The following is a 26,869-nucleotide window of genomic DNA, read 5'->3' as shown; positions in this document are numbered from 1 at the left end:
TGGAGCTTCCTATATTCAAGGCACACCCCCCTTTCAGTTGCCGTGCTTTTGGGCAACTTTGAGCACACAACGGGCTCAGAATAGACCCCCCCCCACATCCCAGTCCACAGGTCACAGGTCACCGATCACCGACCCCACTCCCACAACTCCCACACTTCCGGGGACGCCGGGGCTGTATCGGAAAGTCTCTGCGGGCGTCGGTCACGAGTGCCTTTCCAGCAATCCATTTAGCATAGCATGGGACATGCGAATGACGTGCAGAACTGCGTACAAAGACTGCGTGTTCAGTTCAATTTGCATGCGTTGCGTTGCACGGCGTGTCCGCCGAGGGTCCGAGGATCCGAGTGAATCGCCAGATCTCGCGTGGAATGTCGTCTTTTGCCGCCAGGCTCACACTGCACCAATTGCTAGCCAAGAGCGGCTGGCTAGCTCATGGTCGTATGAGAAGTCGGTGATTTCGTCGGCACGAGGTGGACGTGCGGCCCGTGCATGCCGTGCCATCTTGCCAAGCATCACGGGGCGGGGGGACTCCAGGCTGCCCCAGACGCCAAGGGGTGAAGGGTCCCAGGTGGGGACGAGCAACCCCCACTCTCGTACCCTTTGCGAGAAAAAGTCCAACGCAACAACAAAGAGCACAGGGGGTCATGATAGTATACATGGGTGTCAAATGCTAGTGATATACAACGTTGTTTTAGACTTGGGCCATGCGGTCGAAGCAGAGCGATAGCGTCGCGATCAGACCGAGGTCGACGCCGGCGGCGACCGTGATGAAGTACTGGTTGTCAGCTGGATCAACGAGTTGAGGACAGCTGTCGTGAAAGCTCCACTCACTGTGCTCGGGTCCTTGACAACCTCCTTTGGTCCGGCGACCGTGTGGCGGACCTCGGCGACAGAGGTGCCCGAGGGGTTGTTGTTGTCGTACAGGATGAGGTCGGCACGGCCCGCGTGGAACTTGCCGCGGACAGCAATGCGTGCGTCCTGCCCCGTGTTCGCGTCCTTGAACACGCAGCTCATCTTGTCCTTATCCGTAGGTGTGTGCCTCGCCTCGAACAGCAGACATCCCGAGGGGTCCACCACCTCGTACGTCCGCTTCACAGACGTGCGCTTGTTCTTCACGCTGTACACCAGGTTGCCCTCGGGGTCCAGAATGTCTGATGGTCAGCTAACCTCCTCAACTGCCACAGAGCTTAGCGCCTTCCTCGGTCTCAGGAAGGACGAGAGTGTGACTCACCCTTCTGGTTCACGAGCGAGGCGAGGTGCTCCTTCACGGTAAGAATGATCTTGCCGTGGGCGTCGCGCACGTCGCACTGCCGCTTGTCGAACATGGTCGCGGAGCCCTTGAGCACAATGATCGTCTGGTCGTCCCTCACAAACGACGGGAGGAGGTACACGGGTGTCTCGAGGGCGGGGATGCCCTTGCTCGCTGTGCGCGTGGGGGAGCCAGCGCCGCAGTCGGGCCACTCATGCTTGGGCGAGGAAGGGGGCGAGCCGGACATGGTGGTCGATGCCGAAGTGGTGGGAGACAGCGGCGGGCGCCCAACAGGCGTGGTCGGCACGGTCGGCTGCGCAGGTGTCGCCGTCGGCTTGCCCGTGATGGGGGCCTGGTTGGGAGACACCATGGGGAGAGCAGTCGGGGGAGTCGCGACGGCGGCCATGTTACTCTGTGTACTCGACGAGTAGTACTCGGAGGGAGGGGGTGTCGTGGGGAGACAGTGAGTGGTGGACGAGTGCGAGGAAGGACGAAGGACAAGACGAAGAGGGTTGAAGATAAGACGCCGGCCACTTATGGCTGTACAGTGGTGCGCCTAGCCGCCGTGTCTTGGGTGGTGGTCTTGGCCGTGGCTGGGCCGGCTGGGCTTGGCTAGCTTGGGTTCTCGCTAACTGCATAGGGTTTGGGGTAAAACTCGCCGGCATGCCAATCCTAAGGCACCGCTCTTGGCTGGGGGCCGACTTAAGGAATCCCCCTCACGCGAGCGCCCCCCACCGTGCGTGCCCGCGCGCCGCCGCATCGCTGCTACGGCGCGGCATCTCCCAAGCAGTTCCAAGCAGTCGGAAAACCGCTTTTACAACGGTCACCAGCCACGGGGGCCATTCAACCCCCGCGGCACTTGACGTCATGTCCGATCCCTCGGACTCCTCGGTGCTTGCGCATTGGACACCGCGGTAACTGTCGGCACTGCCCCCAAGACGCGTAGACCAACTAGCGCGTTCACCGTACCTGTCCCAAGCTCCGTTCGACGCTGCATATCGCCCACCACGAGGGAAGGTTCCGGGGTGGGTCTAGAGGGAGGGGGAGTGGCAGGCGCAGAGGATGTCGAGCAGGGGCGGAGCCAGAGTCAGCCAGAAGCGGTCCCGCAGCTTCGAACTCTCAGTGGCGATCACGGCGAGGCAGACTTGAGAGGGGGCGACGTGTTTCGAATTATGTGTGCGGGATGTCCAATGACTCTTCGGAGCTTGCCGCTCAGACAAGATCTGACCTTTTGGTCTTGTCGCAGTTTGCATCATTGCACAGCGGCCAAGCGGGTTAGCGGATCTGCAGCGCATGCATGCAAGGCCGACAAGGCCCGGAGGCGATGAACTCGCCGCAATGAGCAATGCGGCGAAGGCTCACGATTTCGAAGAGTGGTCTTGGCGTCGCATAGCCGTACAGTTCCAGCAGCGCTTTCGAATATCGAGATGCAAGCTCCGATTAAGCTCTGAAACCAATATCTGGACCATAATCTTGGACGGGCGCTTGCCTCAGGTTGTGAGCTTGCCACTCTGCAAGCTCACCTCTCTGCCTCTCTGCACTACGCAAAGCGGGCTCAGCTTGCCTCGCCGAGCGGGCAACAATCGGCCCCACCTAGATGCATGCACCGTGGTATTTTTAACCTCTTTGTAGCAACTCCCAATCAACGATGACTCACAAGTGGGCAGCAAGCCGCAGGCTTATGTAAAATCACATGTTCTACTCGTCGTCACTGCGGGCCTCCACACGCTTCATGACATCAACTCCAAAATAACTTGGTTCGCCGCCTGGCTTCCGACTCGAGGGCTGAGGCGGAGGCTCGGCTGGTGCGAGGTAGAGAAAGTCAGATAGGCATTTTGATCTTTCCATCTGCTCTCTCACAAACTATCGCAATGACGAACAAGATCCGGATCGCGCTCGCGCAGACCAACCCGATATCCGTCGAGGTCGACCTAGCTGAGAGCGAAAAGGACAAGCACGTCTCGCCGTTCCCGACGCTGGAGCACAATCTCGTCGACGCTGCGCGGGCAGTGAAGGATGCGGCTGAGCGGGGGGCCGATGTCGTCGTGTTTCCCGAGTACTTTCTGCAAGGTTTTGTGAACGAGGGACGCCAGGTGAGCCCTGCGCGTTCAGACAACTGACAGCAGTACCTCACCTTCCCCTCGCGACACCTCGAGGCCTTTCTGAAGCGCCTGGCCAAGAGCCACCGGGTCGGCATCGTCGGCTCGATCGTCCACGGCGTCCTCCCCGAGACGACCGAGGACCCCTTCCCGACTTCTGATCCGTTCACGCACCTCTCGGCCGAGTGCTCGCTGCCCGACCGCTGCACGACCTCCCCCGAGCAGCAGGCGTGGATCGACTGGCTCGCGCGCAACATGACGGACAAGGTCGAGAACGCGGGCCACCCTCAGGCGCCGATCCTCCACAACACCGCGTTCTACATTGACGAGAACGGAGAGCTTATCGGGGAGTACATCAAGAAGAACCTCTGGCACCCCGAACGGTACGCTGAGAGGCGGGTTGATAACTGACAGGACGCAGACTGTACCTCACCCCAGGAGAGGTGGACAACAAGGCCTTTGATACCAAGTGGGGCAAGGCTGGCTTCCTCATCTGTAAGTTTGCTCTGCAAGACTTTGCTGACAGTGAGGCTGGGACCAGTCGCACGGCGGCGCAGCCCAGGCCCTCGCCGACCAGGGCGTCAAGCTGATTTTCGCGCCGACATACTGGCTGAGCTCCGACTCGCAGCCGTAAGTGACACAGATGCCCAGCATCCCATCATCTCCTTGGGCAGCCTGTCCGGAACTCAACTGACTCCCAGGTACCTTGACGAATGGCCGCACGCCCCAGACTACGAGTATCAGCTGCTGCAGGCTCTGTGCTTCACGCGCAGTGTCGAGACCGAGACCGTGTACATCATGGTGAACCCGGGCCAGCCCACGGGTGCGACCAACGACCACATGGGCGGCAGCGGCGTCTGGTCCCCGCTCCGGGGCAAGGTTGAGGGGAGCTTTGAGGGGCACGGCGTCGGGACGAATATCGTCGAGATCGACCTCGACGTGCTCGGTCGCGCGAGGGAGTTGTACAAGGTCCAGGAGGACTGGAAGAGGACGAGGAAGTAGTGCCCATGGAGGGGTTATGTTATGGACTGAGAGTTAAGAGACGGTGGAGTTGGGGAAGCGAGATTGGGGAGGCAGCAGGGAGTGGTCGCGACCCGTGTCATGAAGCACGCCGCAGGCCAAGACTGCGTTTCTGGCGGGGAAGCTCGCAACGGCGGCCAATTGCGGCAGCAAGCACGATTCGATATGGACTCGTGCCGCCGGCATCTCAGCGGCATCAGCAGCAATAATCAGTGGGGAACAGGGAGTGTGTGAAGCGACATTCCGGTGGCTGAAGTGATCCGACGTGATCTCGTCAAAATCGGCACCTACAGCCTCGCCAGTGCGCAAGCCTTTGAGCTGTGGAGGCAGGGGTGATTGTGGATGTGCACGCGTGCGGCTTTCGGAACACGCGAGGGACGCTACGATAGTAACCGGTCCCAGAGGCCCAGATGTGGGCCGACATGGCCGACATCGGCATCCCGCTGGAGACAGGGTGATGCCGCAATACCGTGAGCATCTGAGGTCAAGTACCGCCGGCACGGAATTACTTCCCCACCTGTGACCTGTGTGGGATGGGCGGCGTCAGTTGTGCTTGCGGTACTTTGCGGCATCTCTTGAAATCTCTGACCTTTGCGCTGTCATTTCCAGGGTTCGTCATCGAGCCACTCGCCGTGCTCGGTAACTTCAGAGGAGCAGAGTGGGGGAGGTGGATTGGTATCGTCTGAGCTGTGAACTCGAGATTAGGCATGCTCTGAGGTGGACGGGCGCCATGTCCCCCGGCCCCCTTCCCTCAATGCTCAAGGGAGAGCAGGGAGGCATGCGATATGGCCACTGCCGACACTTCGGGGCGAGCCACCGTGGCTCAGGTCCCCTATGGCCACTCAGGGATGCGGATTGGTGATGTTACACGCCGCGATTCGAATTTCTTTGCTGCCTTTCCGTTCGCCTCTGTCGCCTCCGCCTCCTGGTCCCCGAGGCCATTAGTATTTACGCTGGGCGCACGGTTGTGGTCCATGCGTGATGAAAGTGAGGCCGATTCACCGCGATTCGATACAGATTATTCAGGCTGTTCCACAGATCCCGCAGAGCGAGCAGAGCGAGCTCCGTAATCTGTGATCCAGTGCTCTGTGATCTGACCTTTTGGGAGGTTGGCTGGTGGAGGCTGGCCCAACGGCACGGTCTGGCCCACCAAGACCTTTATCGGGTCGTCCAGCAGATGCAGGGGCCAGAGCCACTGGGCGGGGTGTCCACAGGTTTCAGACGGTGATGATAAAACGAAAGCATTGACCGGGTATGTAGTGATAGCGTGGGCATCACCGCTTGGTCCGGAGACGGCTGCCGCACTTTACCGGGCAGACAGCAGGATGCAGAAACTACACCACATGCTGCAGCGTGTTGCGGCACATAGCCTTACGGGCTGTACAGGCGCGAACAGGTGTGACACCCCGGATGGAATGGGAACGCCGTGGTCGGTCCATGGTTGCGGCTTTGCGGGATACGGGCCGGCGGCATCGCGTCAGTGAGAGGGCTAGCGATCGCCATACCGCGTCGGCTTAGCCTCCCCTGTTGAGTTCGGTCAGGTCCGATCGCGCACCAGTCACTTTGGGGAGACAACATTAGGTACGCGAGGCAGGGGGGCAGCGCCTTCTGCCGAAACGGCCACAAGAATCAAGTGTGCACGAGGCATGCATCTGCATTCGAGAGTCAATGCATCGGAGCACAGAGGGAGAGGAGTGTCTCCGAACAGCGACCCAGGTACCCAGGAGGGTCGACGACATTAGAAAAAAAAAAAACCTGCGCCAGTAGTGTAAGTAGAGGTTGTTTTCGAAGGCGGCTTTATGAATTCGAAAACGGATGTGGGAGGTGTGGGCGGTGGTTGGCGCTTAGCGAATCGAGTCTTTTACCGGTTACGTCCGTCCCTGACGTCTCTCTGCTCTCTGCTCTCTCCCAGAGTCACCACCCTTAGTCTCGCAACGCTACCGCCGGGTAACTCACTCTCACAGCTTCTGCTCTGGCCACTGCCGACTGAACTTATTCAACGCGCACAACATACATAGACCCCCAGTCACCCAAACCTTCAATCCTCCATCCCGTCACTTCCCTCTCATACCAGCGACCTCTCCCCCGACCTCACCGTCATCAACCACCTGCTCGCTACATACCCACCTCCTTTAGAACGCTAGACAGCCCCCTCCCCCACCCCACCCCCCACGATCAACATGAGTGAGTGGAGCTCGCGCGACGACCACACCCGCCGGCAACACCACTGACCATTCCAGCTTTCACGAATTTCTGGGCCAAGGTCCCCCAGGGGTGAGTTTGCTCTTCTCACTGTCTAGTCGCAATCGCTGACAATCACAGCCCCGCCGATCCCGTTCTTGGTAAGTGTCGGACGACAATGAGCCCCTTCATCGCAAGAGTCATAGCGGTTTGCCCATATCGGCCATCCCCGCAACTCCCCACCCAAACAGCACACAGCACAGGCGCCCATCCACGCAGAATCTGCACTCGACTCGAACATCCATGCTGACGTAGCCAGGTGTCACTGAGGCGTTCAAGCGGGATCCCAGCGACCAGAAGATCAACGTCGGCGTCGGTAAGTCTTGAAATTGATGGTGTTTGCAACGGTGGCGCGCCGTTAGTGCAGGGAGGGGGGCAGGAAATTCCCAACCCCCGACATTACCTCACTACGGTCGCCGCCCGTTGCCGCCGGCCCAAGTGTCATGGCACTGACCTCGTGCTCCCCTTGCTTTGCGATCTGTTCCGATGCGTCATTCCTCTCCTTTCATGAAACAGGTGCCTACGTGAGTTACCCCGGCTGCAGCCGTCCATGCGTCTGAGAGTATACGCTGACCCCCGCAGCGTGATGAGGACGGCAAGCCCTACGTGCTCGACTCGGTCCGTAAGGCCGAGGACATCCTCCACCAGAAGAAGTCCGACAAGGAGTACCTTCCCATCACTGTGAGTCGACTCGAGCTGTGGTACTCGTTTCTCCAGCTGACATCACAGGGTCTTGCCCAGTTCCTCGTTCTCGCCTCCGAGCTCGCGTACGGCAAGGACAGCAAGCCTCTTCAGGAGGGTCGCGTGAGTAACCTTAGTGCGCCCCGGACTTTGCCGGCGGATGCGGCGCGTCGCAGTGTGTGTTCGCGCCGGTCCGCCGTCTAGTCCCGGCATGCCGTTTGCTTGTGAAATAGTCTTGTCTAACCCCGCAGATTGCCGTCGTCCAGTCCATCTCCGGCACTGGTGCCCTCCGCATCGGTTTCGAGTTCATCAGGCAGTTCTACCCCGGCCCCAAGAACCTTTACCTCCCCCAGCCGACGTGGGGCGCGCACGCCAGCGTCGTCGAGGCTTCCGGCCTCACCGTCAAGCGTTACCGCTACTTTGACGCTGAGACGATTGGTCTCGACTTTGACGGCATGAAGGAGGACATTGAGGCGGCCGAGGAGGGATCCATCTTCCTTCTGCACGCTTGCGCGCAGAACCCCACCGGTGTCGATCCCACCCAGGAGCAGTGGAGGGAGATTTCGGACATTATCAAGCGCAAGAAGCACCTCGCCTTCTTCGACATGGCGTACCAGGGCTTCGCTTCCGGCGACGTCGACCGCGACGCTTACGCCGTTCGCTACTTTGTCGAGCAGGGCCACGAGATCATGCTCGCCCAGTCGTTCGCCAAGAACCTCGGTCTCTACGGCGAGCGTGCGGGCACTTTCTCGATGGTCTGCGCGTCGGTCGACGAGAAGGATCGCGTCCTGTCGCAGCTGAAGCGTGTTATCCGTCCCCTCTACTCGTCGCCCCCGCTGCACCCCGCGCAGCTCGTCACCGTCATCCTCTCCGACCCCGAGCTGTACGCCGAGTGGCTGACCGAGGTCAAGAAGATGTCGGACCGTATCAACGCCATGCGCGAGCGGCTGTACGACCTTCTCGTCGAGAACCAGACGCCCGGCGAGTGGGGCCACATCAAGAAGCAGATTGGCATGTTCTCGTACACCGGCCTCACCCCGGAACAGGTCGACGCCATGGCCAAGTATGCCCACATCTACATGACGCGCGACGGCCGTATCTCGATGGCCGGCCTCAACGAGCACAACATCAAGTACTTTGCCGACGCGATGAGCAAAGCCGTTAAGGGCGAGCTGGGCTTGAAGTCGAGCATGTAAAGCGGATGTTGTAGACCTCGGAGAACCCCGTGTACGAAGTAGAAGAACGTAGACTTCCCACAGTTTGGAGTCGACTGTGTAATAATGTAGACATAGTACAGTAACTCGGACGTGCGCGAGATGGACACTTTAGATGCTGCCGCGATAGTTGTAGCACTCGAGTCCAGCATTCGCAATACACAATCTCGTCAGATCGACCCGTGCCCCTCAACAGCTTAACCAGCATGCATGACGCTGGCTGCCGGAAGCAGTTGCCACGCGGGTTACCCTGAAGGATGCATTTGAACCAGACCTTGCGCGTCTCAATCTGTCCAGTGCGACGCGTCCAGCCTTCTGATTCCGCTCGAACGCGTCTCGATTCCCTGCTCATCTTCTCGTTTGTCCCAGCCCAATCGTTTCCCTCCCTCCAACAACTCCCACCGCAACAACAATGTCGACTCCCAGAGGATCAGGACGGGGGATGCGATCCTCGTCCCCTGCACTGGAATGGCCTACGTCCAGCGTCGGCGGTACACCCCGGCCGTCGTCTGCCGCTACGCCCCGCGCATCCGCTATTCGTCGCCAGGGCAATGGGGGTGAGTGAACAACTAACAACAACAACAAGAATGAAGAGTGCTAATGTCTAGTCGCCGCATCGTCTTCTCCGTTGCACTTCCCGTCTGATGGGCCCGCGCCTAGCTCGTCGCGCCTCAGCCAGCTGCGCTCCGATGAGCCGCTCTTCTTCCCCGCCTCGGGCGGCTCGACGCCACGCCGTCAGCGCCGAGGAGACATCCACTCGTCGTTCCCGATGGCCTCGCCCTCGCTGGCGCGGTATGCCGGCCGTAACGCACAGCCTCTCGTGCCCTCGTCGCCTGGCAGGTCGGACGCCGCGACACCGCACGCCACCTCCGCCGCGGCCCTGTCCGCCGCCGACATCCCAACGGGCGATGCGACTGGCGACGACGAGATCACCGAGAAATACATCTGGGGCACAACCATCCCGCTGCAGACGACCATGAACTTGTTCCGCGACTTCCTGCGCGGCTTCAAGCCCAAGTACCGCGCCAAGTACAATGAGGCGCAGGCCAAGGCCATCACGGACGCCGGCGGCATTGCCCCGCCCCCGATGCCGCTGTACGACAACCTGTCGACGCGCGATGCCGACAAGCCCCTGTACGAGGGCTACATCGCTACCATGCGCCAGACGGGCCAGACGAACCTGAACCTCGACGCTCTCAACCTCCTTGCGTACCCGCCCACGAAGAGGCTGTACCACCAGCTCGTCAACTTCCCGCAGGAGATGGTGCCGATCATGGACCAGGTTCTGCGCGACGTCATCACCGAGGAGGCCGAGGAGGAACTGCAGGATGCAGTGACCAAGCATGCCGAGGGCCAGGTTGCCGAGCTCCAGCTGCACGTTCTTGAGAATGAGTTGCAGGAGATTGAGCAGCGAGTGTACCGTGTCCGTCCCTTTGGCGGCGAGAAGACGGTCAACATGCGCGACCTGAACCCCGGTGACACCGACAAGCTCGTCAGCATCAAGGGCATGGTGATCCGTTCGACGCCCATTGTGCCCGAGATGACGGTGGCGTTCTTCCGCTGCCATGTGTGCCAGCACACGGTGCAGGTTGAGATTGACCGCGGACGCATCGACGAGCCCGAGCGCTGCCCGCGCGACGTGTGTGGCTCCAAGGGCACCATGGTCCTCGTCCACAATCGCTCCGTGTTCACCGACAAGCAGGTGGTGCGCCTCCAGGAGACGCCCGACGTTGTCCCCGACGGACAGACGCCGCACACCGTTTCGCTGTGCATGTATGACGAGCTCGTCGACCTCGTCAAGCCCGGTGACCGCGTGCTCGTCACGGGTATCTTCCGCTCCATGCCTGTCCGTGTGAACCCGCGACAGCGTAGTATCAAGTCGCTGTTCAAGACGTACCTCGACGTCGTGCACGTCAAGCGCACCAATGTCGGCCGCATGGGCTTTGACCCCACGACGCGTGACGGCGAGGGCAAGCCGCCCGGTGTCGGTGTCGGCGGCGAGGACGACGAGGAGGAGGTCCTCCAGGGCACCATGCGCGCCGAGGACACGATGGAGCAGGATACGGACACGCCCGACCTCGGCCTGTCGGCTTCGGCCGAGATGGAGAAGAAGCTGCTCGAGCTCTCGCGCCATCCGGATATCTACGACATGCTGGCGCGCTCCATGGCGCCGTCGATCTACGAGATGGAGGATGTAAAGAAGGGTATTCTCCTGCAGATGTTTGGCGGTACGAACAAGTCGATCGCGCGCGGAGGAGGCGGCGGTGGACCCCGTTACCGTGGTGACATCAACGTGCTCATGGTCGGTGACCCGGGTACGTCCAAGTCGCAAATCCTGCAGTACGTGCACAAGATTGCCCCTCGTGGCGTGTACACCTCGGGCAAGGGATCGTCCGCTGTTGGTCTCACGGCCTACGTTACGCGCGACCCGGACTCGAAGCAGCTCGTCCTCGAGTCTGGCGCGCTCGTGCTCTCTGACGGCGGTGTGTGCTGCATCGACGAGTTTGACAAGATGTCGGACGCGACCCGCTCCGTGCTGCACGAAGTCATGGAACAGCAGACTGTCTCAATCGCCAAGGCGGGCATCATCACGACGCTGAATGCGCGTACCTCGATTCTCGCGGCCGCCAACCCGGTCGGCTCAAAGTACAACCCCAAGCTGCCCATTCCCGCCAACATTGACCTCCCACCCACGCTCATTTCGCGTTTCGACCTGCTCTACCTCGTCCTCGACAAGGTGGACGAGATGAACGACCGGCGCCTCGCCGCGCACCTCGTGGGCCTGTACCTCGAGGACCGCCCCGACACTGGCGGCCAGGACATTCTCCCCACAGACGTCCTGACTGCATACATCACCTATGCCCGCGCCAAGGTGAACCCGATTCTGACCGAGTCGGCGTCCAACGCGCTCGTGCAAGCCTACGTCGAGATGCGCAAGGTGGGCGAGGACGCGCGCACGGCCGAGCGGCGCATCACGGCGACGACGCGTCAGCTCGAGTCCATGATCCGTCTCTCGGAGGCTCATGCCCGTATGCGCTTCAGCGACACGGTGGACCTAGAGGATGTCGTCGAGGCGAACCGACTCATCAAGTCCGCGCTCCGCGAGAGCGCCACGGACCCGCTCACGGGCCAGATCGACCTGGACCTGATCACGACGGGCGCGGGCCAGACGGCGCGCCGCGTGCGTGCCGACCTGAAGCGGGAGATTCTCGGTCTCGTCGACGCCGCGGGGCGCACTGGGCTCAAGTGGAATGCAGCCATCAAGGCGCTCGAGAACCAGAGCAGCGTGCCCGTCGACCATGCCGAGTTTGCAGAGGTCGTCAAGGGGCTCTGTGACGAGGGCGTGCTCAAGGTCGTGGGCGAGAAGGACCGGAGGACGATCAGGAGGTTGGCGGAGTAAGGTCGCGGAGCGAAGCGACGCGGCGGGGCCAACCGAGCTGCGAGAGTAGGAGCAGCGAGGAGGGGAAGGGGAAGATATACATGAAGGACGTGCTTGGATACTTGTAACAAAACTTGATAAGATGCCATCGTTTAGTACTGCAGTCTGTCGAGTACACAAAAGATAACGCAAAGGATACGGCGAAAGCCGACCAGGCACTTGGCGTGGGTATTGCTCAATTACCGAGGGGAGAGGAATGCGAGAATCCGAACAGCACGCGTGATTGTGAACGGGGACAGGTCATTGTCATGTCAGGCATCAGGCAGAGCACAGCTGGCATGCTGACCAAGTACAGTCAGAGGATCAGAGGAGGAAGCGGGGGCTAGCGGGGCTAGTCGTGTCCCAAAAGAGCGCTAGTCTGGAGAGTATGGCGCATGGGGCGTGCTTAGACTCAATCTGAGAAGCCGGCACGATCTTGGACCGAGAGAGTGTAAGCCGCTGAGTAACGGAGAACGCCCCTCCCCCCTCATTATCATGCTTGAACATATCTAGAACGCTCTCTCGGACGCGCATGAGACATGAGAGAAAGAGTCATCTGACCGATGGCCACAAGTATGTATATTTCGATGCCCGAATAAGATAATTAAAGCAAGCATTCTAAGGTTGAGGAACGAAGGATAAGCCGAAGCTTTGATTTTCATGTAATCCGGGCCCGATTAGGTCACCCCCTGCCAGTGCATGCACTGCAGAAACGGTGATGACCGCGCGGAACGGTGTTCCTTGTCCGTTTCGGACGCACCGGCAAGGGACTGATCGGGTAATAACCGGACTGTCTGCCTAGGACGCGCCGTACGCGCCGTACGCCGGCGGGCAGCGAGCACACGCCACGGGCCTGAACCCATGTTACCCACGCCTCATACGCCTCAGCGTCAGACCCTCGGCATGCATAGACAAGTGAGAGGTGAGACCAAAGAACGTTAGTCCCATTTATCAACAACCACCCCTTCCGCTCCTTCTCTTCTCAGCAGCTCATCTTCCCCGGATACGTCCCCCATCACTACTTCCTACAACCCACCTTCCTTTCCATCTATCCTTTTCATCAACCACCAACAACAACAACAACAACAATGTCTGTCCCCGAGTACACCGAGACGCCCCTCGATGAGATCGACCTCGTACGTATCTCCCATTGCTGCCATTGTCCTGCGTAAACGGACATGACCGCGATGCAGCTTGCCTTCCCTCTCCTCTCATCAACTCCCACTCCCTCAGGCAGCGCTCCGGCGCCCGCTTCGCGGCCGCGTTTGCTAACATGACAGACCTACGACCGCCTGAACGCGACGTTCCACTCGTTCAAGACGCTCCCCATCGAGTACCGCCTGTACAACCTGAAGCAGCTCGCGTTCCTGATCCAGGACAATATTGAGGCCATCTATGCCGCCCTGCACAAGGACCTGAGCAAGGAGCCGCTCGACATTGATGTGGGAGATGTGAGTAAAGTCTGGCCGCGAAGCGGTCAGACTGAGTGTGGTGACCAGCGAGCATAGCTAGCAGGCAGAGCATATCCGGAGCGTCCACGGGGCCCAGGTGGTGCTACGCGCTAGCTCCAGACACTAGCACACCGGGTACCCGGTCCGCGGCTTTATGCTTGATCACACTTGGCTGTGAACGTGACGGTGACTCAGCTTGCGCCCTGCGCCAGATTGTTTCTCGTCAGCTGCACCTGGCCGCGCCTGGCCATAGCGCCCTCCGATTCTTGCTGACCACAGGTCTGGCCCATTCTCAACGAGATCGAGCTCGCCGTCCGCCGCCTCCCCGAGTGGATGGCCGACGAGAAGGCGACCCGCGACTCGGTCCTCGCTTTCAAGCTCTCGCGCCCTCACGTCCGCCGTCAGCCCAAGGGTGTCTCCCTCGTAAGTGCTTCTCACATCGCGTGAAGGATCTGACGCCCCAGATCATTGGCGCCTGGAACTACCCCTTCCAGCTGACGCTCTCGCCCCTCGTCGGCGCCATCTCCGCCGGCTGCCCCGCGATCATCAAGTGCTCCGAGCACTCGCCCGCGTCCGCGGCGCTCATCGCCGAGCTCCTGCCCCGCTACCTCGACCCAGAGGCCTACGCCGTCGTGAACGGTGCCATCCCCCAATCGACCGCGCTCCTGAAGAAGCGCTGGGGCCACATTCTCTACACCGGTAACGGCGCCGTCGGCAAGATTGTCGCGACCGCCGCCGCCAAGACCCTCACCCCCTCGACGCTCGAGCTCGGCGGCAAGTCGCCAACCATCGTCGCGTCCGACGCCAACATCACCATGATTGCGCGCCGCATGATGAGCATCAAGCAGCTCAACATTGGTCAGATGTGTGGTATGTAGCTGTCGTCTGGCTGGAGACTAGCTGATCCCAGTCTCGCCCGACTACGTCCTTTGTGTCAAGGACAAGGTCGACGACCTCGTCGCCGCGCTCTCCAAGACGTAAGCTGCATATTGCGTAACCAGCTGACCCCAGTCTCGACGAGTTCTACCCCAAGGGTTCTGAGCGCTCGCTCATTGGCAAGCACGGCCAGGCTGCCGCGTTCCGCAACGCCGGCGACTATGACCGCATCGAGGGCATCATTGACGAGGCGCAGAAGGGGGGCAAGCTCATTTACCGCGGCGAGGAGGACAAGCCGAACCGCCGCATGGGTATCTCGCTCGTGCGCCTGAACAAGGACGGTGCTGGCGAGACGGGTATCCTCGTCGAGGACGAGATCTGGGGTCCCGTTCTCCCCATCATCCCCGTCGATGATGTCGATGCCGCCATCGAGTACGTCAACGCCCGCCCCACCCCTCTCGCTCTCTACGTCTGCTCTGCGTCCCGCTCAACGTTCGAGCACGTCATCAACCGCACGCTCTCCGGCTCTGCGATCTGGAACGACTTTTCGTTCGCCCCCGTCGTGCGCACTCTCCCGTTCGGCGGCGTCGGCGAGTCGGGCTGGGGCTCGTACCACGGCGAGAACGGCTTCCTGGCCTTTTCGCACCGCAAGGCCGTGCTCGAGATGCCTGGGTGGATGGAAATCGCCCAAAAGTCGCGCTACCCCAACAACTACGTCGAGGGCACGCACAAGCGCATGAAGATGGTCATGACGGCGCCGCTCGGCTTCTCCCGCCCCGTCAGCGTCGAGCATGAGCGCCGCGCTCTTGAGCGTCGCAGGAACCGCCGCACGTTCTACCTCGGCGTCCTCCTTGTGCTTGTTGGCGCGGCGGCCGGGCTCGGCGGGCGCCGCATCGCGTCGTTTCTTGGAGGACTCAAGGCCAAGCTTGGTCTTTAAGCCGGGCGACAAGATCCCAGAGGACGTGTGTTATCCCGATTGGTAAAATAGTCAAAATAGCAAAGTAGTCAAAGTGTGTCCCTTCCTGTTCACTCCGATGTAATCTTTTTTTCCCTGCCGACCTAGCACATCAAAAAATACTGGATACATGCTGCTTTCATGCTCGATGACTCTGTCTACTGCTCGGTGTGCTCCTCGTCCTTGACTGCGTCCTTCTTCTGTCCCGCGTGGCGCGAGAATCCCGCCCCCTCCTCCGGAATCTTGTACTTGGGGGGCGCGACCCACCTCGTGCTATCCCACGCCCAGTAGCCCTTCCCGAGCTTGTCGGGCCAGTCATGACACCTAACGCGCGAGGGCGGGTTCTCGTCCCAGTCAATCGTCTCCGAGTGCTCGCGGTCGGGGACGGGATACTCGACGAACCCGCGGAGGCGCGCGTCGTCCTTGCCATACGTGAGGTGCACGCCGGGCACGGTCTGGATGCGCCCAAAGCCGTAGCTCCAAAAGTCCCAGGAGATGAAGGCCGATTCGGACGCTTGGCACTCCTCCGTCCCCTCCGCTTGGCCCGGGGCGCGCGGCGTCGCGCGCCGGAAGCGCACGTCGTACGGCGGCATGAAGGGCGTCGGGTTCATCACCACCATGCCGTTCCAGCCCGCAAACACTTGGTACGGCAGCAGGCGGACGTGGCGCTCGCGCGTCGGGCCGTGCGACACGAAGAGCTGCGGGTTAGCGGGGTTTCTAAATGAGGGGCGGGGCGCCTCGCGCCTCGCTGCGCTCGCCGCTCGGCGGTGCTCACCTTCTGGTCCTTCTTCTGCTCCTCCTCGGGCACGGGGAAGGGCGTATACAGGTCGCCGCTCATGTCGCGGCCGACCCAGCCGTCGTAGAACCACTTGCCGGCGTGGTCCCAGCCGCACGTCATGTCGGCGTCCTGGGCAAAGTGCTGGTGCAGGAGCTCGAGGTAGTGCGACGCGCCGAGGTAGACGTCGTTGTAGAACACAATCGCGCTCCACTGCTTGCCGTCGGGAGCGAGCTCGGGCGTCTTGCTCTTGAATATGGGCTCCATGGCGTCGTTGCGCAGCTCGGCCAGCTTCTCGATACGGTGGTGCTTCTCCCACTCGACCTTGGGCAGGTGCGTGCGGACGAAAATGTTCTCGGGCGGGACACCAATGTACAGCAGGTGCTTCTTCATCGCGCGCGCAAGGAGCTCGCCAGAGCCGTCGTCAGAGTCGCCTTCGTGCAGCGAGAAAACAAGCGATTCAGGACCGAGGAAGTCGGCGACAACCGTCCACGCCGCGAACCAGTCGGGAAGCATGCCGGCGACCTGGCGACAGACAGTCACGAACAGGTAGCGCTTCTCGCCGCCCTGGACCCAGGTGCGCGTGTTCACGTCCCACTCGCCGCCGAGGTGCGCGTAGCGCGCCTTGAGCTCGTCGTTCAGGTAGGGCGCGAAGATGGTCGATCCCATGTTGTGCTCGCGGGGAACGGCAGGGACGTCTTCCTTGATCTGGTTCAAGAGGGGGACGAGGAAGTCGAATGCCTCGTTCAGCGACGGCAGCGGGCCCTCCGTGTACTGGTCGGTCGTGCCCTCGACGAGCTTGCGCGACTTGCCGGGGTGGAAGGGGTTGGAGCGCTTGTCGACCTCCTTTGCGCGGTCCGTGTCCGGCTGCCTCGGTCGGTCATGCTTGTTGTAGGCATAGTACTTTGCCGGGGTGTCGACGCCCATACCAGGGTTGTACGGTCCGGGGTGGTCGCGCCAGCTGGGCACATTCGGGTTGCGCTCAAGCGTCGTGCTCGCGTCCCATCGCGACGTGTCGAGCCGCTTCGTCGACCACACGAACACGACGAGAAGCACGAGGGCGGCTCCGATCGCAACGCGGATGAGCGGCCGCGGAATCGTCATCCCGGAGCTCCCACTCAGGCGGTTCGTTGTCGGGAGACTGGGACCGGAGGACAGGCCGGGAACCTTGATCATGGAGAGAAAGTTGAACGCCAAGTCACCAGTTGGTAAAGAGGAGGGGTCGGGGACTCGAAATGCACCCGATCGAAAACAGCAATGGCGAGGCCCGACGTGGCGCGCAAGCGTATCTGCTGTGTGCGTTTTTGCAGAGATGCCGGGTTCAGGTGAGGCGTCGCGATCTGAGCGTGGTGTGGGCTCGGGGGAGGTGGCGTCCGTCAGATGGGAGGGAAGAGTATTTCTGCCTGGTGCCGAGAAAAAGAAGAATATGCGTCGTGTATTGGCGGCGCGGTGTGTTGTCACGGGTGTGTCGGCGACAGGCGTGCAAGATGCGGGGGGCGGCTGACTGCAGGGGTTGAAGAACAGGAATACAGATCGCGCGCAATGACTGTGTTTCCAAGGTGTATGAGCAGCGGACTCTATCCGGGGATGCGGACTAGTACGACAGTGGATGAGCCAAGGCAAGCAAGCAGCCAGTTAGCGGATGGGACTGCGGGCTAGTGTGCAAGAGTCAGGGGTTTGCCGTCGTCGGTCGAGGGGAAGGCGAAGGAGAATCCAAGGATCGAAAATCCAGGTATCAGGCGCAAGGAATGCGCGTCGAGCGGACACAGTGGCTGTCGTGGCTGAAGGGTTTCGCAGTGCAGCGTGGAGCTCCAGCTGGCTAGCGCTGTTGGAGAGAACAAAAAGGTGAGAGCGAGTGTGAGAGAGAATGGAAAGAGTGGGCGGGAGGGAAGGCGGGTGATGAAGAGGATTGATAAGAGAGAGAGAGAGAGAGCGTGTACACGCGTGTGATGTGGAACGGAAGGAGTGCGCAGCAGGCGGAGGGAGGCGATAGTCGGTAGCGCGAATAGGTCCGGGGTTGTGGTGCATGGTGGAGGTGGTGGTGGTTTGCTGCGCGCGTCTGTCGCTGCGGGCATCTGAGCTTGCACACTTGCTCTCCCTGCCTTTCTCCTCTGCTCTCCGTTGGTTCGTTCGGATCACCGTTGGGCAGGTTGGGTTATAGCTCACCCCTGAGCACTGCAAGTGAGGTGCGCAGGGGACGGGCCGTGCCTGCCATTAGCCTCGCGCCGCCGTTGACCCTGGCCAACATCGCCAGGCGCAGCACCCAGAGAGAGGTTCACGGTCCGAATGCAACGTGGATCGTCTCCAATAGAGTCGTTCGGCACAGCTTCACGCCATTATGGCTTAAAAGCCATGACGCCCTCCGCGCCCATGAGCCATCGTTTTGCATCGCCCATGAGATCTCTCACCACGTCGGATCCGGATCTGAGCGACGACCAGCGGCCAGTCTCTTTGTCTATCCTTGGTCAGGATAAGGCTTGCATACAAAAGTCGACAGACAGATAATGCAAATTACTTTCTCGTCAGCCGACAGTCTACAGTTGGATCTTTCAGAGCACATATCCTACCAAAACTGTCCGCTTCTCTTCTCAACATCCAGAAGCTTACCCAACCTGACCTCCCCTGCTCATCACTCACCCAGCAATCGGTCGTGCGTGCTTCTGACGCCTGGGGCTACAGTGCTTTCTCGGCGACCACATGGAGCGAACATGCTGCGAGCCTCGTTTCGGACAAACCTTATTACGGACAGCTGTGCGACTTGGAGACCTGCTGATCAAGCAGCCTGGACCAGGCCACTACGCTGGGACTGCGACAAGATCTGCATCTGACACTACTACTGCTGTGACCTACTTTTCTAATTTTTAGAGCTTGGACGGAGAAGCAGCGCCGTCGTCAATCTTGATGACGAGCTTGCCAAAGTTGCGACCCTCCTTCATGATGGTAAAGAGCTCCTCGACCGAGTTCATGTCATCGAGAGAGCCCGTGGTAGAGATGACAGGGCGGATCTTGTGCTCAGCGACAAACTTGACCATTTCGTTGAACTCCTTCTTGCTGCCCATCGTGCTGCCCTTGAGCTCGAGGTTGGCGAGCACCGCATTCATCGTCCAGTCCATCTTGGGGCCGACCGTCATGCCGTACTGCGCGATGACGCCGCCCGTGCGCAGCAGCTTGACGCCCTTCGAGACAACGTCGCCGCCGGCTCCGTCCACGATCGCATCGAGGTACGGCCGGTCCTTGGGCAGCTGCTTCTTCAGCTCCTTCTCCCAGCCCTGCGTCTTGTAGTTGACGCCGCCCTTGGCGCCGAGCTCCTTGGCCTTCTGCAGCTTCTCCTCCGAGCCGGACGTAACGTAGGCGTTGACGCCCATTGCGACAGCAAACTGGAGCACCTGCAGCGCAACACCGCCGCCGATACCGGTGATGAGGACATTCTTGCCCTTCTGGGCGGCGCCAGACTTGGTGACGAACGCGCGCCAGCCGGTGAGGCCGGCGAGCGGGAGAGCGGCAGCCTCAACGGCGCTCAGGTGCGGAGGTGCGGGAACAACGTCGCTGGCGTCAATGACCATGTAGTCGCGGCCAGTGCCCGAGTCCGACGCCGCGGTGCCTCCCGCGACATGGAAGTCGGAGCCCGGACCCTGCTCGTCGTCCTCCCAGTTGCGGAAGGGCATGACGAGGACGTTGCGACCCTTCAGGTCCTGGGGGGCACCAGAGCCAACCTCGGTGACGACACCGACACCGTCGGCGAGGAGCGCGTGGTCGAAGCCGATACCGGGGTAGAGGTGCTGGCGGATGAAGAGGTCGCGGTGGTTCAGCGCGGCCGCCTTGAGTCGCACGAGGACCTGGTTCGGGCCGGGCTTGGGAATCGGCGTGTCGCGGATGTACAGGCTGTTGTTAGCTTTCCGAGTTTAGCACGCGCAGCTTTGAATGACATGCTCTGCTCGTCTGCTCTTGAACTGGGATGTCTACCCCGCCAACACCCCGGCTTGACCGACAGGTCACCCGAGCGTTGAAAGCTTGTCGGTGACCGGCTGGTGGAGCCAAGGGCTCATTGAATCAGATAGACATGCTGATGAAGGAGCGTCATGAAATCCAGGACTCGAATGAAGCATGGGAGAAACCCTTCCAGCTAGTGGTGGAGGCAGACACTCCGTCATGTCGCAGAAATTGGAGGAACGATAGAGTGCCGAGCGCCCACCGGAATATGCACACTCACGGGTAGTACACCTGTCCGGGCTTGCCGTCGATCTTCTTAACGAGGAGTTCGCGGGGCATCTTGCTGTTGTTGGATCTCAGAGATGAGCGAAGCAGAGAAAGAAACATGCAATGTTATACATGCGCGCGCGAGATGAGATCACATGAATCAGCAGCACCACCCGCACGCGGCCGGCGCGGCCGCCTTCCCCAGCGATAATGGTCCCGGCTATCCTGAAGATGCCGAGCCGACATCGGCTGAGTCCGCCAGTGGCGTCATCTACGGCGTGCTGCGATGGGCTTAGTTAATATCACTTGGCTTGCGTTCCTCCGAACCCCGTGTCAGGCATCGATGAGAACTGCGAGCGGTGAGATGCTGACAAAGTGGTGAGCGAAGACAAGGTCTCTGCTCACCAGTTGCTTACAAGGCACTCGTGCTGGTGGAGCCTGAATCTTTGTCAGGGTGAATCGTCAAATAGGCAGGGAAACTTCTGTTCGTGATTGCCCTCTCCAGAGAGATATGATTCTCCTACATAATCACGCTTGAGTATCCGTTACAGGGTAGTACGACGTAGTACCACTTAGACCGCCACAAGGCTGACTTTGTCCGCTTGCCAAGACGTGGACGGGTTTCTGGACTTTCGTGGAGGTTGGGCGGCTGAGAGTGGGGGATCGCTTGTCGCTTGGAGTCCATGACAGCACTTAGATCCGCTCGCAATAGCAATATGATCGTCCTGCTCAATTGTGGCTGATTTGAGCTGATCCCTCAACGATGAGTAGCAGTAATACTAGGAGGGCTTTGACGAGCACAAGGTTTCGAGCCCTGTGACTTGAACAGCCTCGTCTAAGCGACATGCAACTTGGTTCACCCGATGTAGATACGCGCATCGCGGGGTCCAGACAGCCGGTGCCGTGTGCTATCTCCGGCCACGCATTCCTCGAACGTCATGTGTCCTTTGGCCACCGCACTCATCAACATCACCGAGCACGAGCATCGATTTTGAACTTGCCTCAAGTACGACCATGCCACCGTCGAAACTCGACCCCGCGTCTCAGAAACCCTCCCGTGCGCCGAGCCCCATTCGCGACAATTGGGACGAGGGCGACTTTCTCCTCGTCTCGAGTGATGAGAGGGAGTTCCGCGTCGACAGCAACGTGCTCTTCTGGGCAAGGTGGGTTGCTTCTTCCGTTCTACTCCTCTCTTCAGCTCCACGCGCAACTGGTAGCTAACTCCAGCTCCGTATTACAGGACGCCGGCTCGGGGCCGGTCAACTCTCCACGAGAAATCCGCTTCTGCGACCCCGACTTCGAGCATGCGGGCGTACTTTGCTCCTTCCTCCGTCTCTGCGTGCGTGGAACGTTCGTGAATGGCTCCTTCAATTGGAGCGAGTGCGAGGCCGGGGTGGCGCTCATCGCCTTCCTGCGAAAGTACGACTGCGTCCGCCCGCTGCGCGTCCTGAAGCTGTGCATCTCGGAGGCGCTGTTCGAGCGACGGCTCTACCCGCTGCATGCCTTCGTGCTCGGTGCGAACATGGACGACGTGTCTCTATGCTGCACCGCGTTCCGGGAGCGCGTGCAGTTCGTCCCGCCCACACAACTCGATGACGGGCTGGCTCTGGTGCTGTCCCCCGCCCAGGCGTTGATGGACGGCGCATGGCCGTACCCCGTCTGGCAGCACACTCCTCTGCCATACATTTACGCTGCAACGAAGGCTGCGAATGTGTTCGAGAAGGAGCCGCATGTGCCCTACCATGGCATCACGAGGAGCGGGACGCCCATCTTCAGGAAGAAGGACCTGGCAGACGAGTTCGAGAAGGCGATCCGGAAAGTGAAGGCGACAGGCGTGTGACGCCATCGGGCGACGCAGTGGTGCCCCGATGCGTCGCTGGAAACACATCTCGATAACGACCTCGCCACGCCTCATAATAATGACTCCGAAACGCTTCAGCCATCCGAGATGGCCAGCCAGTACCAAGTTGAAGTACACGGACGTCCCTCGCCGAGCAGGTGGCGTGATGTGCTGATTGCCAGCTTGGTAGTGATTCTGGCGTTAGTGTACCGCGCTTCCCGACATTCGAGCCTTGTTTGATTATCCCGCGGTCGTCATCCTTGCGTCGCTCCCTCGTCAATAGGGGTAGAGATCGAGTCCCAACATCTGCAAGCCTCGCGCGAGACCTCGGTCCCCATGACCCTTGGGAACGCCATTCGGTTTCACGGCGGCCACAGTCGCTGTTTGTCCTCAAGCGACCGCCCGACGCGGACTGCCTCAGCGGATGCGATACGAGTCTCTTGCGCCCCCGGCGATCACCGGCAGGCTGGCGTGGCTGACCTCTCAACCCTCCAATATTGCGACCCGTGGATAGTCTTGATCAGCATCGCAATAGACTATATCGACAAACATGCAGCCGACGGTGGTACTCGGCCACGGCCTACACGACTCAGGTCGACAACTGCTTCACAGCCCTGATTGCTCTCTTGTATGCTACGGCGAGCGCCAATCTGTTTCCGGTATATGAAACTCGTTGGTAGCTGGGTTGCGCCGGTTTCTCTCCGGAGTTGAGCCTCTTTGCCTTCCTCGCCTCCTCTGCGATCCGTCCTGCGTCGATTGTCGCAATGGCGGTAATCATCGCCCACGTCTTCGTCCACGCTGTAGTTGCCGCCCAGAGGTAGTCGGCGGGGATGTATTGCCAGAGCTGGTACGGCCAAATGCTTTCCCCGCCGTCCGGCACCAGACGTAACAAGGCGACGGCCTCCTTATCGTCCTTCACGCCAGGAATCCCTTTGTTGGTGGTGTAATTTGCTTCACGAATCCTGCCATAGCGATTGGTTTGGGAGCTCGGTTGGTTGAGGCTGAACGCTTGAATGGACAGCTCGACGTCGTCCATGGCCGCAGCGAACATGAACAGGAAGAAGGGTGCAAACAAAGCGTTTCGATGCTTGTCCTTGACGCAGAGCGTGAGGAAGGACAGAGAGCCGGGACCACAGTCATACTTTCGCATGAAGGCTACTGTGCGGCACAGCGCTTCGCACTCTCGAAATGTGTCCTCCCACTTCAGAAACCTGCCCTTCATCACAAGCTGCAAGAAACGGTCAAGCACGTCGGCGGTCTCGATACGGAGGTCGGTGAAGCAGATCTCGCGCTTGAAGTTGCCCGTCGCCGATGGCGCGGCGGTGCACGCCTCAAAGGCGTCGTTCAGCACCGAGCTGTCGTCAGTTCGAGGAGTTGCTGGCGTCCTACCTGATCCGACACAGCTTTGCACTTCGGACACGGTATCGCCACCCATCACTGGATATGAGTGAGAAGTCGCCTTCGGTCCAGTCGGGGCTGTCTCGAACGATCTCCATGGCGTTGGAGTCGTTGCTAAGCGCGGCAGAGGATAGAGGAACGTCGGGCATCGTTAGCGCACTGGTGTGAGGAGGATGAGGAAGAGTCAAGATCTCTGGAAGACGCATCATCAGTTGTCCACGCTTCAGAGATCGCCTCACCTCGCGTACCGTGTGTGGGCACACAAGAGGGGCGATGGGGGGCGAGTGCGAGGATGTGTGTGCGTACAGGAGATGTCGCTCTCAGTGGGGTATGGAGGCGCATGAAGTGCGCCGCTCTTTCTGAAGCGTCGACGCTACGATACCTCATTTGGACATGGAGCGAGCATCATGTGGGCTGATGACCGGATGCCATCATATCAAACAGACAAGCTCATTATCCTCTCGCAAATGCAGTCGCATACGGCTGCGAGGCACTTGTGAATGTCTCTTCGAAGCTGTTAAGCTGAAACACCGTGCATTCTCCAGAGTCGCTATGTCTCCACGTTCTTCACGACCTTGATGACGATTCTGTATTCGCGTGCCAAATCGACGACATCGCTCTCAACCTGGTCGCTGAAGTCTGCAGAGCCGTATCTCATGTTTTGCCGTTGGACATCGAAAGCTGTCGTTCGCAGAATGGCGAGGCACGCCTCGCCACCTCGTTGTGACGCCCGTACAGTCGTTAGTCGATCGGTTCAGTAGACGTGCGTGGGAGCCCAGCTTCGCCACCTGTGTTCATGCAAGATGCACAAAGAAGCAGCCATGGCAGCGACGCAAAGGAAGCGAGGTTCGTGGCTGAAATGCGTTCTGAAAGGGCGCTTTCGGTCCGCACTAACCCAGTCCCCTGGCCTCAGATCTTCTCGTGACGACGCTACCGTCAAGGGCGCGAGCTGTGACGACACCTACCGTCGAGGGCGCGAGCCTTAAGAGATGCTCGGCTGCCTGCAGTTCTCTGAACAACATCATCTCTCTCTACACGGACGACGAAAGCTCGGACTCGAATGCCAGACACACCAGACTCAAAGGCAACAATCAAAGAACATCGCTTCTGGAGATGCGGTGACTTCGCCCTCATCTCAAGCGATGGTCATCGGTGCCGAGTTGACTCGACAGTTCTGTGCTGGGCGAGGTGAGATCGGTTCCTTCCCTCCCCTCGCTGACACCAGTGCTGTGATGCGAGATACGATCCACTCCTGCTCTGGCACGCCGAAGGAGGTTTCCCTCTCCGATCCAAAGATCGAGTGCGCACCTGTCATCGAACGCTTCCTCGAGATCAGCGCCAAGGGCAAACTCCTAAACTGGACGAATGACTTCAAAATGTGCGAGACGCTGTGTGACACAGTCGCCTTCATGCGCAAGTATGACTGCGAGGGCCCGCTGGCGATCATGCGCATGCACGTGCTGAATCAGCTCCTCCTGAAGCAGCTTGCGCCTCTGTACGTTTTCATGGTCGCTGCGGCAATGGACGACGTCGAACTCTCGATCCTCGCTTTCCGGCACCGGTACGACGTGACGTACTTCGAGGCAGTTGAGAACCAGATCCTGCCTGCGATGACTGGAAGTACTCGACCATTCGACTTCATCAGCTTCAATGCTCGTGGAGGAGCGGGGAGCATTTCGGACCCGACAGCACATGGCCCTACCAACTCTGGGCCATAGTGCCGGCCGACTACCTCTGGGCTGCTACACGTGCCTGGAACAAGACGTGGACCTCTCAAACTGTTGTTAACGCGAAAGAGAACCCGACCTGCAACCACGGATATGCTAACTACCCCGGTTACGTGTGTGCGACATGCAAACAAATTAAAGCGAAAGCGAAGCAGATAACCGACGTTGACATTGCCGCGGAGTACGAGAAGGCTATCGGCGAGGTCAAGAAGGTCAAACTGACCGGTTAAGGAGTGAATTACTGTAGACGTCGGATTGCGAGAGTCGTCTGTGAATCCATTGATGCACCTGTGTCGCATGCCTATCCTTTAGGATTGATCGTGGGGAGTGTCAAGACTCTCAAGTCCTGGATCCAGCGTGAAGTCGACGTGAGTGTGGTCAGACACATGTGCGAACGCGTGTGAGACATTGTCAGTGGGGTCAATGCTGCCCAGCTTGCTATGGATGGATTGGGCTTGCGTCGATATCCGTGTGCGGATGGAGATGAGTGCGATAAAAGCGAAATCGCGCGCGCAGATCGCCGATATTCCAGGCCCCTTCTTGAACGCCGAGAGTGGCATGCACAAGAGTCAGTAGTAGAGGCAGCCATGTGACCCACCGAGCGACAAGTGCTCCCTAGAGCTAAATGGGATGTCGTTATGCTAGGAAAGGCGTTCCGTTTCACAGTTCCCACCAGACCATGTCGGCGCCGAATCTCAAGGAAGTGACCGACAAACTACAACTCAGCTTAAAAAAGCTCGAGGAGTCGCTCCCCGTAGACGGCGACTTCTCCTTGGTGTCCAGTGATGGGAAGCATTTCGGGGTGGACACACACGCACTCTGCTGGTCGAGGTAGGCATTCCAGAACCACCCTCCTCCCCTGCCTTGTGTTCAACTCAGGACGGCCCGGCAGCTGACTTCCCTAGCGAGGTGTTCAGGTCCGCGTCCTAAACATGCGACGACGGGCAGAAGCGGATCGAGTTCACGGACACCGACCTTGAGCGCGCCCCCGTAGTGCGTGTCTACCGCCAGCTCCTGAGACGGATGACCTTTCTGGCCGTGACGACGTTCGAGCACTGTGTCGTCATGTGCGACACTGTCGAGTTTCTGCGAAAGTATGAGTGCGAGGGGCTGCTCCGGCTCGTGAAGACCGAGTGCATGAACCGGCTCCTCCTGAAGACGATGCCGCCCCTCTATGCCTTCATGCTGGGCGCGGTCATGGACGACATAGAGCTCTGCGTCGCGGCCCTCCAGTACCGGTACGACGTGGAGGTTCGGAGAGGCGAGGCCCGCTTCGTTGATGCGCACATCCTCTCCCTGTCGCCTGATGTGCAGAGTCGCGGGGCTACTTGGTCTCTTGAGATCTACGAGAGATTGCCCATGTATTACGCCTGGGCTATTACCTCGACTTGCTCGCAGTGGTGGGGATCTCTGTATGCCAAACGCCGGGCTCCGGAATCGCTCTACTACGGTAGGGACACTGTCCCAGATTACGATATCGTTGAGGAGTTTGAGCGATACATCAAGTGGGCGAAATCTTCTCAGTCCGTCCAGACGGCGGCGAAGTAGACGCCAATGCGCTGCGATATACTGGGTCATTGCTGCTTTGCATTACGGGTAAGTGTTCCTAGTTGCTTGCGAGCAAAACATGCATAGCATATAGGCTGATTATCATTACCATGTTCACCCAAGACGGATATCATTTCACTATTTTCACTTCAGAGCATTCCAAAATTGCGGTTTCTTCTT

At 59.8% G+C, this 26,869-nt stretch overlaps 11 protein-coding genes across 11 annotated transcripts; 6 read left to right on the top strand and 5 right to left on the bottom strand.

Annotated features, from left to right (window-relative positions):
• Positions 1 to 691: 691 nt before the first annotated feature.
• On the bottom strand, positions 692 to 1,655 carry A1Q1_02794 (uncharacterized protein; the record flags this gene model as incomplete). Its single annotated transcript, XM_014324023.1, has 3 exons — positions 692 to 775; positions 832 to 1,151; positions 1,232 to 1,655. The coding sequence occupies 3 exons, from the start codon at positions 1,653 to 1,655 to the stop codon at positions 692 to 694; spliced, it is 828 nt and encodes a 275-aa protein (XP_014179498.1).
• Positions 1,656 to 3,120: 1,465 nt separating this feature from the next.
• Positions 3,121 to 4,350, top strand: A1Q1_02793 (uncharacterized protein; the record flags this gene model as incomplete). Its single annotated transcript, XM_014324022.1, has 5 exons — positions 3,121 to 3,342; positions 3,418 to 3,698; positions 3,770 to 3,843; positions 3,906 to 3,978; positions 4,050 to 4,350. The coding sequence occupies 5 exons, from the start codon at positions 3,121 to 3,123 to the stop codon at positions 4,348 to 4,350; spliced, it is 951 nt and encodes a 316-aa protein (XP_014179497.1).
• A 2,198-nt stretch (positions 4,351 to 6,548) lies between these two features.
• On the top strand, positions 6,549 to 8,486 carry A1Q1_02792 (aspartate transaminase; the record flags this gene model as incomplete). The annotated part of the gene is made up of 8 exons (XM_014324021.1): positions 6,549 to 6,552; positions 6,609 to 6,642; positions 6,691 to 6,710; positions 6,869 to 6,925; positions 7,126 to 7,133; positions 7,192 to 7,290; positions 7,339 to 7,413; positions 7,542 to 8,486. 8 exons carry the CDS (start codon positions 6,549 to 6,551, stop codon positions 8,484 to 8,486), a joined length of 1,242 nt encoding a protein of 413 aa, XP_014179496.1.
• A 430-nt stretch (positions 8,487 to 8,916) lies between these two features.
• A1Q1_02791 (DNA unwinding-related protein) lies at positions 8,917 to 11,904 on the top strand (the record flags this gene model as incomplete). Its single annotated transcript, XM_014324020.1, has 2 exons — positions 8,917 to 9,061; positions 9,113 to 11,904. The coding sequence occupies 2 exons, from the start codon at positions 8,917 to 8,919 to the stop codon at positions 11,902 to 11,904; spliced, it is 2,937 nt and encodes a 978-aa protein (XP_014179495.1).
• A 1,140-nt stretch (positions 11,905 to 13,044) lies between these two features.
• Positions 13,045 to 15,186, top strand: A1Q1_02790 (uncharacterized protein; the record flags this gene model as incomplete). The annotated part of the gene is made up of 6 exons (XM_014324019.1): positions 13,045 to 13,058; positions 13,116 to 13,185; positions 13,242 to 13,373; positions 13,653 to 13,796; positions 13,838 to 14,243; positions 14,375 to 15,186. The coding sequence occupies 6 exons, from the start codon at positions 13,045 to 13,047 to the stop codon at positions 15,184 to 15,186; spliced, it is 1,578 nt and encodes a 525-aa protein (XP_014179494.1).
• A 176-nt stretch (positions 15,187 to 15,362) lies between these two features.
• Positions 15,363 to 17,155, bottom strand: A1Q1_02789 (uncharacterized protein; the record flags this gene model as incomplete). Its single annotated transcript, XM_014324018.1, has 2 exons — positions 15,363 to 15,659; positions 15,980 to 17,155. The coding sequence occupies 2 exons, from the start codon at positions 17,153 to 17,155 to the stop codon at positions 15,363 to 15,365; spliced, it is 1,473 nt and encodes a 490-aa protein (XP_014179493.1).
• A 1,685-nt stretch (positions 17,156 to 18,840) lies between these two features.
• Positions 18,841 to 20,248, bottom strand: A1Q1_02788 (uncharacterized protein; the record flags this gene model as incomplete). The annotated part of the gene is made up of 2 exons (XM_014324017.1): positions 18,841 to 19,861; positions 20,190 to 20,248. The coding sequence occupies 2 exons, from the start codon at positions 20,246 to 20,248 to the stop codon at positions 18,841 to 18,843; spliced, it is 1,080 nt and encodes a 359-aa protein (XP_014179492.1).
• A 942-nt stretch (positions 20,249 to 21,190) lies between these two features.
• Positions 21,191 to 22,016, top strand: A1Q1_02787 (uncharacterized protein; the record flags this gene model as incomplete). Its single annotated transcript, XM_014324016.1, has 2 exons — positions 21,191 to 21,339; positions 21,404 to 22,016. 2 exons carry the CDS (start codon positions 21,191 to 21,193, stop codon positions 22,014 to 22,016), a joined length of 762 nt encoding a protein of 253 aa, XP_014179491.1.
• A 589-nt stretch (positions 22,017 to 22,605) lies between these two features.
• Positions 22,606 to 23,451, bottom strand: A1Q1_02786 (uncharacterized protein; the record flags this gene model as incomplete). The annotated part of the gene is made up of 1 exon (XM_014324015.1): positions 22,606 to 23,451. One exon carries the CDS (start codon positions 23,449 to 23,451, stop codon positions 22,606 to 22,608), a length of 846 nt encoding a protein of 281 aa, XP_014179490.1.
• Positions 23,452 to 24,403: 952 nt separating this feature from the next.
• On the top strand, positions 24,404 to 25,132 carry A1Q1_02785 (uncharacterized protein; the record flags this gene model as incomplete). The annotated part of the gene is made up of 1 exon (XM_014324014.1): positions 24,404 to 25,132. The coding sequence occupies one exon, from the start codon at positions 24,404 to 24,406 to the stop codon at positions 25,130 to 25,132; it is 729 nt and encodes a 242-aa protein (XP_014179489.1).
• An 879-nt stretch (positions 25,133 to 26,011) lies between these two features.
• A1Q1_02784 (uncharacterized protein) lies at positions 26,012 to 26,719 on the bottom strand (the record flags this gene model as incomplete). Its single annotated transcript, XM_014324013.1, has 1 exon — positions 26,012 to 26,719. The coding sequence occupies one exon, from the start codon at positions 26,717 to 26,719 to the stop codon at positions 26,012 to 26,014; it is 708 nt and encodes a 235-aa protein (XP_014179488.1).
• Positions 26,720 to 26,869: the final 150 nt, after the last annotated feature.

The sequence above is a fragment of the Trichosporon asahii genome (assembly GCF_000293215.1).
Source record: "Trichosporon asahii var. asahii CBS 2479 unplaced genomic scaffold scaffold00051, whole genome shotgun sequence".
In the NCBI taxonomy this organism is placed as follows: Eukaryota; Fungi; Basidiomycota; class Tremellomycetes; order Trichosporonales; family Trichosporonaceae; genus Trichosporon; species Trichosporon asahii.
This window is presented reverse-complemented; position numbering and strand designations above follow the sequence as displayed.